The sequence below is a fragment of the Zingiber officinale genome, chromosome 2B, assembly GCF_018446385.1.
Source record: "Zingiber officinale cultivar Zhangliang chromosome 2B, Zo_v1.1, whole genome shotgun sequence".
NCBI classification, from domain to species: domain Eukaryota; kingdom Viridiplantae; phylum Streptophyta; class Magnoliopsida; order Zingiberales; family Zingiberaceae; genus Zingiber; species Zingiber officinale.
Genome location: NC_055989.1, coordinates 29,101,561 through 29,113,728, shown reverse-complemented (window position 1 = coordinate 29,113,728; position 12,168 = coordinate 29,101,561). Strand labels below are relative to the sequence as shown.

At 38.6% G+C, this 12,168-nt stretch overlaps 1 protein-coding gene across 2 annotated transcripts in view; it reads left to right on the top strand.

The window, feature by feature from the left end:
- Positions 1-1,597: 1,597 nt before the first annotated feature.
- LOC122045543 (N-alpha-acetyltransferase 35, NatC auxiliary subunit-like) overlaps positions 1,598-12,168 on the top strand; it is a 64,872-nt gene continuing 54,301 nt past the window's right edge. Inside the window, exon 1 of one of the 2 annotated variants that reach the window (XM_042605809.1) lies at positions 1,598-1,851. In XM_042605809.1, the coding sequence (XP_042461743.1) occupies positions 1,710-1,851 (142 nt within the window). In that variant the 5' untranslated portion in view covers positions 1,598-1,709. The remainder of the gene's footprint in view (positions 1,852-12,168) is intronic. The other variant, XM_042605808.1, reaches the window with a different exon arrangement.

Below are 12,168 nucleotides of genomic sequence, written 5' to 3'. Positions count from 1 at the left end.
ATCAGTGTACTTCGTTCAGTTACGTATTGCTGCTAGAAATGAAAACTATCTAGATTGGCCATAAACTTTACATGTTTCTTTTATGCTCACATCCTTCACGACAGGTAACTGTCAGTGGAAGGAGCACAGGAGGTTGTCACAACCACCAATGACGATCAACCGGTTAAGGCGTGACATCCTTTCACAATGAGTTGTAGGGTCGAAGGTCCACGGACGCGCACTGGATGAATAATCCGCCGAATCGTGTTAAATTCCTGAGACATATTACCCGGCCAAGATTACCTCCTCCTAGGATTCCTGTGGGAGGGAGCTAGGGGGCATTTGGGCGGGCGGGACCCGCCTTTTTGCACAATGTTCACAAACCTCTATGGGTCAAATACCTTCGGTCTCTCCCACGCATCAAAATCCCTATTGATCGCACATGCATTCACATTGGATCAGCGGGTGGTGGTAGCATAGGGTCGGGGCAACTATGGGTGGCTTTGGTGTTCTGGAGTACAAGAGGTTGACACAACCTCTAGTGACGTCATGTTCGGCAAACCTCTAGGTCAAACATCTTCGGTCTCTCCCATGCATCCGAATCCATACTAATCATCCATGTGTTCATGTAGATGTCGCCCTAGGAAGAATTTAGTACTTGTTAATTAAATGACGGACCGCTAGTAGTAGCACAGGATTGGGGTAGCTAGGCTAATTTTGGTTCTAGGGAGGATGGTCACGACGATAAGATGAGTCAACGTCACTTGTGGTAGGGAGAGTAGCGATAATGAAGCTCTCGACGAGGAGAGTGTTTAACCCACACAGTGGTATTGAGGAGGAAGGCATGCGGTGGTTAGTAATTGTTGCAGTGATGGTTATGCAAATACTGTGTTATTAGGGAGAAGGAAACCGTAGTTATGCTCGTAGAGTGGCAACCGAATGCCCGAAGGAGGACCATAGTTGGCTTGGGCGCCAGCCGTAGGTTGCTCGCATGGCAAATCGTGAGTCGTGTGGCGTCATGCGCAATTGGAGTTGAAGCAATTGGGACGAGAAAATTTAGATTAATTAAAAATGTGGGGTTGAAAAGAAATTTAATATATATTTTTTAAAATGGATAGAATTGGAGCTCACCTTAACCAAAGTATGATTCCACCCTTGAATGACAACCAATATCACCCCACTACACAACCTCTTTTGCCTTTCTTTTGTCACCTTCTCCGAGAGAGAATGAAGAGCTGGCTTCTAAATTGGAGTTGACTGAGATTTTTCGTTTTAGGATGGGTAGATGTCATTGTAGCCTTCAATTTACGAAGTTTATATGCACTTGTAGAAAAATTACTTTATTACTCCATAAAATTAATTAGCAATCTATGGAATCGATTATTTGAAGTAAAAGTGTCAGTCAAATATGATATAATATGTTATATTACTCTCTCTCTTATTTTTTTTAAAAATGTTATTTTTAATTTTTTTTTACCAGGGTTGCAATGGAAAGTAGGCCACTGCCATGTTCGTCTAGTATGACAGGAGCTAAGATTCTTGGTTAATTTCACCAAGTAGTCGGGTGTGTGGGCTGGGCCCAAACCGCTTTCATTGACGCAATAATACCTTTTGCTTGTGTGGGAGACCCTTAATCTCACTCCTCGCCTGCCTTCGATCGCTCGCCGTTGTTTCCCGATCATTTCCTACGCCTCCCCAAAATCCTAAACCTCCGGAACTCTCCCTCGCCGATGGCTAGCCGACTTGTACAAGGACAAGAAGGAGAAACAGGAGGGCGTCTCGCCGACCCATCTATTTCTTATCCTATCATCCCTGCCGGCGAGCAGACCGTCTGGGCCGACGTCAGTCCCCTCATCGCCTCCGCCTGCAATGGTGATCCTGCTCGCCTATTTCTTTTACGCTCTCCAAATGTCCTATTTATTATGCCGATCCAAAATACTTCTTGAATAAGTTTGATAGTTTTCCTTATTATTTCCTGAAAATATGGTATTTGTTGATGTTTTCCTCAAATTCACGGTGGGAATTGTTAGCGACCTACAAAGAATTTGCAACCGTTGACATGGTCCTCATTTGTTCTATCAGCGCGTTGGAGTATCCGTACTATAGCAGTCCATGTTCTGCTCCTTTATTCTTGTTATGGTTCTTTAATAACTGAAAAACTGAACGAAGGAAAATAAATGTTTAAAAGGAAGACAGCTGATATAAGTTGGAAAACGAATTATTTTAATCTAGTTAAAACATATAAAGTTGTATTTTTGATGCGGTTGAATCTTCTGTCAGCCTTTTTTAAATTCTGAAGTTTTTTATTCCCAAATACGAATAAAGTAGTGGTCAATAAGTCATGTCCATGGTCACCCTGCATCATTTCTATAACGACAGTTGTCGCACAATGCATAGTATGTCTAGTTAAATGACACACTCATCACTTAATCCTCTATTGCCACATCTGTTGTTGCTCTAAATTATTCCTTTAGAAACCTGCTGTGGTTTCATATGCTTAACGGACAGATTTATATTTTTAATTACTAGATTGTTGTGAGGAGAGGTAGTGGATGAGTTAAGAAATTATAATACCAGCGATAAATATATGAATGCAATGCAAACAAAGAAAAAGAAATCATTCTAATTTGCTAGGAGAAATTCAGGCCTTTGTCCTTTCATAGCAATTTTGTCATAGGTTGTCTTTATGAATTCATCCTCAACATTTCCACTTTCATACCCAAGACTACTATGAAGATGTGGACATCATCATTGCCCAATGATAAATTGAGTTTTCTTATTCATGGGAAGGAATGACCAAAGAGGAAGGAAATGAAGTTAAAGCTCCGGAGACTAATAAACTATACCAATTTTTTACTCACTGGAAGATACGTCTAAAGATTCATAATGAAGATATTATGGTACGTAAATGAGAAGACATAAATGATTTTATTTTATTTACATATTGGAAAGGATAACCTAATTCAAATTCGAAGATGCTTACAACTCCCTTAGAGTTGAGTACTCTTTAGTGATAATAATGCAAAAAAAGAAATTAATTTAATTTGTTAATTGTTCAATTTTGGTGTGATGAAGTGTAGTTTTTTTTGGGGTAGTAGTTTAACAAATTAGTGGATTTTTTTTTCTAACTTAGTGTTTGAGTATCTAAAAATTGTTGTGGCAATATATTGGGTATCTTTTAGCTCAGTTTGATTTATCTCTTTAAGACCCCTTTTCTTTGCATGGAATAATTGTCCTTGTGCTTCATTGAATTCATCCAAATTCTAATTTTGGTTACAATTGGTGTTCCATTAGAATGATTTAGATTCTTCTACTTCAACTAGTAAAGTTGCCTAAAATATATCACATATCCATGTTACATTATCATAGCACATATGCACTACAATTGATATGAAATGATTGTTGGTGCTGAGAATTCCGTTCTGTGTAAATCCCTTTAACAAAAATTTGTACGAGCACAGAACCTTTCCTAGCAACCCATATGCTCGATCAAACATGTGTTTGATCAATCAAGCAAGTTCTTGATTGATCAAAGCGCACCTTGATCGAAGTACAAGATCGCTGGCCTCTTGTGTTGATATTCAAAATCGATACAAAGAAAAATGAAACTAGATACGCAGCGGAATTAAAGAACTAGTTGTACCTTTCTTCGTAGCTAAAGACCTCAAGATCTTCTGCCGTATTCCTCTCCTCTTCTTGGATGTCGTGTGGGCAACGATCTATCAAGACAACACCACCCTCTTTTCTTTTCTTCCAAAACCGCCGGCCACAAAAGAGTCGCTAGGATGGGGCACCTTCTAATCTTCTTCTTTCTCTTCTTCTTCCTCTTCTTTCTCTTCTTGTTTTTCTTGCTCTTCTTCCCTTTCTTTAAGCCGCCGCCTACAAGTGGATGGAAAGGGCGCCCACCACTGAGTGAGAAGGGGCCGCTGGCCACCAAGGGAGAAGGGGGGAATAAGGGCGCCGACCCTAAGCAAGGAGAAGGAGAGGGAAAGGGGGGGAGGAGAGTAGGTTTGTGCCGTTGACCCTAGGAGGAGGAGAGGGGGCGACAACCACAAGGAGAGAAGGGATTATAGAGAATAAGAAAGTTAGGTTTTAGGGGCCACATCCTACTCCTTTTTATAAACTTGTCGTCGGTTATAAGGAAAGAAAAATTAACAAAATTTTGTTTAGAAAAAATCTAAACAAATTATGTTAAAACAAACCAAGTTAAATTAAACCAAACCAAGTTAAGTTAAACCAAACCAAGTTAAGTTAAACCAAATCAAGTTAAGTTAAACCAAATCAAGTTAAGTTAAACCAAACCAAGTTAAACCAAACCCAAACTCGGTTATGGATGGGTGGATGCGAGACTTTATAGAGGCTACAATAGGGACCGAGAGGAGGAATTGATTTTAGCTTCATGATGGACTTGAGCTTCCTGTGTTCGACCCGAACACCCAACTCAAGTTTATCAATAATAATCCATACCACTAAAGAGTTATTATTGAACTACCGCATCAATCCCATATTATAATATGGGCTCCTACTTATTATGAGTACGTTAATCTCCTTGTGTTTAAGATATCAGATGTCCGCTAATTAAATAAGTTACTAACAACTCATTTAATTAACATTTCACCCGCAAGAGTAGTACCACTCAACTTTATTATCATATCGGACTAAGTCCACTTGCAGGGTTTATATGATAATCCTATGAGCTCCTCGGGGATATCATCAACCTAAATAAATAGACACCCTTTATAATCAACAACACACCATATAAATGGTACTATCTCCAACTTATCGGACTATTGATTTAGAATAAATCTCACCCATCGAAAGTTAAAGAAATAAATACTAAGTATATGTGTTTGTTATTATATCGGGATTAAGAATACGCACATCCATAATAATGAGATTACGTTCTTTTATATAGTCGTATAAATCGAACAACCTCAACGGTCCCGCTTAATACACACATAGTGTACTAGTATAATTATATAGTCAAGACAATTAATACAAGTACGGACATTCTGATGGTTTGTCCTTATCCATCTTGGTCATGAGCTACTATTTATAATTTATAAGGAACCGATGATCTTGTCAGACACCACACACCATGTTATCTACAATATAAATTAAATGGACAATGCATCGACGTATATATAAATATAAAAGACATTTGATCAAAGTGATTTTTATTTCAAATATCTCAAAACAGATGTTCATACAAAATTGAGCTATAGTATACCTCAACAATCTCCATATACTAAAATTATGCTGCGTATATACGCCGTACATCGATTCCCATCCTCAGCATGCCGTGAGTTCTGTAAGGCAGTGAAAGGATCTTCCGGGTTATCTGGATCTGATCTTGGCGAAACAACTTCTCCTCGCTACGATGTCTGTGACGTGGTACTTGCGCTCGATGTGTTTACGCCTTATGGGCTTGTGGTTCCTTCGAGTTTACTATTGATCACTATTATCACAATAAATTGTGATAATTTTGAAATAGAATCACATCTAAGCCCATGAAGTTTCAGCCATACACTTTCTTTGGCCGCTTCGGAGGTGCCACGTACTCAACTTCCATTGGTAGTCCAAACATATTCTACCACTCCTCCATTGTTGTGACTCCACCTCCCAGTAAACACGTACCACGAGGTTGGCTTACTATTGTCCCTATCGATTGAAGTCGAATCCTGTAACGAATCATCTACGGTAAATCGATATAATTTCTAGTCCTTTTCGGTACTTTAATATATGTTTTACAGAGACCAATGTCCCTGTCTGGAGTTATTTTGATATCTGAACTATGTGACAAAACAGGTCTACATGCATCGCATACATTAGGCTTCCTATACCGAAGCATAAGGAACTGCCTTCATCTCTTCTATCACCTTTGATGTTTTAGGACACATCTCTTTAAATAAAGGTACTCTATGCTGAAAAGATAAAAAATCTTTCTTGGAGTTTTGCACGCTAAAACGAGCTAGGATAGTATCGATGTGAAGCTTGGGATAAACACAATATACTTTTCTTGCGATCCCTTATTACTTTGATCCCAAGAATATGTTCACATTCTCCCAAGTCCTTCATATCAAACTGTTTGGACAACCATACCTTTATATCTGACAACACTTTGACGTTGTTGCCAATGAGCAAAACGTCATCTACGTATAGTACAATAAATACCACCACATTTTCGCCACTTTTATTGTATATACACGACTCATCCGGACACTGAATGAATTCATGAGACTGGATTACTTCATCAAACCGGATGTTCCAAGATCTCGAAGCTTGTTTCAGCTCATAAATGGACCGATTGAGCTTACAAACAAAATGCTCTTTGCCCTTCGTGAATGAACCCCTACGGTTGTTTCGTATGGATGTTTTCTTCAAGACTTCCATTAAGGAAAGTTGTCTTGACATCCATTTGTCAAACCTCATAATCTATATAAGCAGCAATAGATAAAAGAATCCAGATAGATTTAAGCATGACTACCGGTGCAAAAGTTTCCTCATAATCGATTCCCTCTTTCTGAGTATATCCTTTTATAACAAGCCTCGCTTTAAAGGTTTCCACCTTCCCATCATTCCTCTTTTCTTTTGCACCTATTTACATCCAACGACTTTACACTATTTGGTGGTTACAAGCTCCCACTGATTAGAATACATAGATTCTATTTCGTAGTTCATTGCACTTTGCCAAGACGCTGCGTCTTTATCTTGGAGTGCTTCATCATATGTCTAGGATCGTGTTCATGTTCACCTGTGATCAAGTCAAGACTCTCCAAAACATGAATCTGTCACGGTTGCACGCACAATCCTCCTTCTGACGAGGCCACTGTAATTGTCACAATCATTCATGACACGTGTTGCTTATTTATGGTATCTCATCTTATGCGGGTGGTACTAAATTAGACGCTGTCCTCTTATTTCCTCAAGAACAATTTTACTCACGGTCAGGGTTCATTACATAATTATTTTCTAAAATCGGCACTGGTGTTAACAATGACCGATCTTTAGACTATAAAACAAACCACCTTCGCTCCTTTAGATATCCCACGAAACAAGCGAACTTTCAGACGTGATTCCAACTTATCGTCTCCTTCAAAGACGTGTGGGACTACTCCAAATCGAATATGTTTGAACTAGGCTCACACCCATTCCAGCGATTCGGTAGAGGGTACTGATTTAGAAGGTACCAAGTTCAGAATGCACGCCGCTATTTCCAAAGCATATCCCCAAAACGAATTTGGTAATTCTGAATAACTCATTATTGATCTAACCATTTCCATAAGAGTCTATTCCTTCATTCCGTCACATCATTCTGTTGGGGTGTACCAGGTGCAGACAATTGAGATTGAATCCCGGCCTCTGATAAGTAATTCCTAAACTCTCCTAAGAGGTACTCTTCACCACGATTTGACCGTAGTATCTTGATTCTTTTATCCTTGTACTCCTTGAACTTATCAAAGCACTCAGACTTGCGGCGCATCAAGTAAATGTACCAATATCTCGAATAGTCGCTTATAAAAGAGACAAAATATTCGAAATCACCTCTCGCCTGGATATTTAGGTCCACACAAATTAGAATGAACCAATTCCAACACTTTTCTTGGTTATTTTTCCTTCTAAGCAAGATTCGCAGGTTGGAAAGTTTTCCACTACCAATGAATCCAAAGGTCCATCGGCTATTAATCTTTGAATCCTACTCAAGTTAATATGACCTAGCCTTAGATGCCAAAGATATGTTTGATTCATTTTGAAAATTTGGTTTCTCTTATTAGAATTAGAAGATGTCTTATTAATTTTCATTCATTGCATCGGAAGTTATTGGATTAAGAGTATACAAATTCTCAACCAACGCACCAAAACAGATAACCATCCTATTTTTCTTGACGACCACTTTGTCATCAAAAGCAGAATGTCATCCATAAATAATTTAGAACCCCAAATTAAGTTTTTCTAAAATACGGCACGTAAAGATAATTTTTCAAAATCAAAGTTTATTCCTATCAAAAGATAAATAAACATCTCCCACTGCAACAACCGCCACTCTCGTAGCGTAGCCCGTATGACGGTGATTTTCTTCACGATCGTCGGGCTTTAACCCTGCAATGAATTGCAGATACGATCAAGGGCTCGTATCTACACACCGTCCGGTAGATAACACCGCTAAACATGTTTTAATAACTAATAGACGAGATATACCTTTATTGTTCTCCTTTCTGCGAGGGTAGTTCACCTAACGTCTGCATCGCCAGACGAAACCTTGCCCTTCGCTTCTTTCATTTTCACACCGTCGGGCCCATTCTCGAGGTCGAATCATTTTCTTTATCAACCAACTTGCTTTTCTTCTTCCCGCCTTTCGGCAGGCAAACGTTTCATGCAACTCGAACCTTCACGAAATAACCTTCTGCCGCTGAGTTCTGTCAAAGTTACGCCAACGAATAAGTCCTTTTGTTCATGTTATAGTTCAGGCGGCCAAAACTCTTAGGTAGCGTTTGGAGAATGACATCGATCCGGGTTCCCCATCGATTTCTACCTCCATGATTCAGATCTCGCTTAATGAGTCATTATTTCGAGGATATGATCCTCACCGTGTCCCTCGCCATTGTGGTCGCCAATGTTTCTATGGCCTCACTGACGACCCGATTCGTGTCCAAGAGTTCTTCGAGATCGAGCATCACGCCATAGCAGTGTAGATGCTAAATACATCACGAAGCCAAAATGTACACCCCGCCATCTCATCTCGCTGACCCATTTACTACGTCTCTCATCTCCTCTTTACTAGAATCCTTATCGTGCACGCTAGGACGCACTCAAAAAGTAACGAATCAGATCCTTCAAAGCTAAGACAATGTCCAACTTTCGCTTCCAATCAATATAATCGAGACCAAGAAGTTTGTTTTCTTTAAAATAACGCAAGATCGAAAACCATGTTGAAATTGAGAATCACAAAATAAAATATTTCAAAATTTTAGAATTTAAAATAATATTGATTCTTCAAACAATATAATTTAAATTCACCAACACCTCAAAACACCGTGAATTTCGTATGCCACGATAGTGTGGACGTATACTAATTCAAACATTTGTAAGAGGAGGTTTTACCCATTAATTTGATTATCTTGTCAACCTAATTTTACGATAAATAAAATTAATAGTTGGTTCATCTTCACACAAATAATACAGTGATTCCGATGGGGAGGATACTATTAAACGCGCTAAGTATATACATTACTTGATATTTAGTCCATTAATTAGGATTGTGTCCCTTCATATGGAGAAGATCACACATACCTAAATAATTTCCTATAATCATCCATAAAGGAAGTTTGATTTAGTGATCCGTAAGCAAACTCATCCGATACGGAGGAAGACATTTAAAGCCAACGCAAGTTTGAACGCATCACTTACAAACCAAGAATGGAGATGTGAAATTTATTTAAATAATCCCTCTCTACTTAGTTATTTAAATCGAGGAATTTTAATCACGCACGCACATCACAACACACACAACACATACATCAAAGCATATAAAAACAACATATAAGGCAATAAACATGAAAATAAAATTTCCAACTATTATGGCCTCATCCAACGCCTCCAATATGCCGCCAATGGATCGTTGTCCTCCAATGCCGACTGGATCAAGCCGTCGCTCTATCTCGCTTCCTTCTCCATCGGGCCTCGGTCCTCACGCATAGCAAGGATACAAGTCGCAATAGTAAAATTTTACATTTATCGATCCTATATTTCACAAAGGAATTTACACGTAATCTAGATCGAACGAATGTAAAACAACAATAATAATAATACGACAATGATCATATTTAATTATTACAATCACGCACACACAACAACCTCGACACGCGAGGGTTCAAATCACAAGCACACAAAAACCATAATAGTTGGAACTAGGATGCATGCAACCACAGAGTTAATCTATTTTGCATACCCTACTATTATCCTGCCTAAATTATATATGAACAGTGCATAATTTAATCGAAAACCAATCACACAGAACCAGAAAACTCGCTCTGATACCAATTGTTGGCGCAGGAAATTTCGTTTTGTGTAAACCCCTTGTACAAAAATTTTATATGAGAACAGAACCTTTCCTAGCAACCCATATGCTCGATCAGACATGTGTTTGATCAATCAAGCAAGATCTTGATTGATCAAAGTGCACCTTGATATAAGCATAAGATCGCTGACCTCTTGTGTTGGTATTCAAAATCCATACACAAAATCGATACAAAGAAAAACAAAACTAGATACACAGCGGAATTAAAAAACTAGTTGTTCCTTTCTTCGTAGCTAAAGACCTCAAGATTTTCTGTCGTATTTCTCTCCTCTTCTTCGACGTCGTGTGGGCGACGATCTACCAAGACAACACCACCCTCTTTTCTTTTCTTCCAAAACCACGACCCAAAAAAAAGTCGCTAGACGGGGCACATTCTAATTTTCTTCCTTCTCTTCTTCTTCCTCTTCGCTTTTCTTCTCTTCTTCCCTTTCTTCGCCGCCACATAAGTGGACGGGAAGGGCGCCGACCACCAAGTGAGAAGGGGCCACCGCCACCAAGGGAGAAGGGGAATAAGGGCGCCGACCCTAAGCAAGGAGAAGGAGAGGAAAGGGGAGAGATAAGGTTTGTGCCACCGACCCTAGGAGGAGGAGAGGGGCGGCAACCACAAGGAGAGAAGGGATTATGGAGAATAAGAAAGTTAGGTTTTATGGGTCACATCCTACTCCTTTTTATAGACTTGCCATCGGTTACAAGGAAAGAAAAATTAACAAAATTTTGTTTAGAAAAAATCTAAACAAATTATGTTAAACCAAACCAAGTTAAAACAAACCCAAACTCGGTTATGGATGGGTGGATGCGAGGCTTTATAGAGGCTACAACAGGGACCGAGAGGAGGAATTGACTTGAGCTTCCTGTGTTCGATCCGAACACCCAACTCAAGTTTATCAATAATAACCCATACCACTAAAGGGTCATTATTGAACTACCGCACCAATCCCATATTACAATATGAGCTCCTACTTATTATGAGTGCGTTAATGATATCGTATGTCCGTTAATTAAATAAGTTACTGACAACTCATTTAATTAACATCTGACTGCAAGAGTAGTACCACTCAACTTTATTATTATGTCGGACTAAGTCCACCTGCAGGGTTTATATGATAATCCTTATGAGCTCCTCAAGGGATATCATCAACCTAAATAAATAGGACACAGTTTTCCTTTATAATCAATAACACACCATATAAATGGTACTATCTCCCAACTTATCGGACCTATTGATTTAACGAATAAATCTCACTCATTGATAAGTTAAAGAAATAAATACTAATTATATGTGTTTGTTATTATATCGGGATTAAGAGTACGCACATTCATATTAATAGAGGTTCTGTTCTTTTATATAGTCAGTATAAATCGAACAACCTCAAATGATCCTGCTCAATATACATATAGTGTACTAGTGTAATTATATAATCAAGACAAACTAATACCAAATTACACTACAACCGTTCAATAGTTTGTCCCTATCTATCTTGGTTGTGAGCTATTATTTATAATTTATAAGGAACCGATAATATGATCTTCTGTGTGACACCATGTTATTTACAATATAAATTAAATGGACAACTGCATCGACAACAACAACCAAACCTTGTGCACAATATGACTTTTAGTGAAAATTTAAGAGGAAGCAACATAGAGGGAGAGTGTCATCATGTCTTTCACATACATATCAAGTTAAAACCTTTTCTAATTGAGAAAATTCAACTACTTTGGAGCCCAAGATTTAAGATTTAAGATTTAACTTGAAGCAAATGCCAATCCATGCTTGAACAAGCAAGTAGGAGGAGAACAAACATGGGGTATTATTCTGTACGATATCCTAACCACTTTTTATGAATCAGAATTGGTGGATCTTGTATGGTGGTATTTTTTAAGTGTCCTTTTCAACCCAAGTGTATGCTTATTTTCCTCATCTCTAGTAATAAATTATAGCATGAGTTCTTATGGTTATGATAAGGATATCATGTACTTAAGGTGGGGCAAAAATTGCTAGAATAAATTAAGGTTGATCCCAACTTTGTATTGTGAAGGTCACCAAGATGTACTCTGGAGAAAGGTTGAGCCATTGATATACAAGTGATGTAGCAAGAAACATGTTGGTA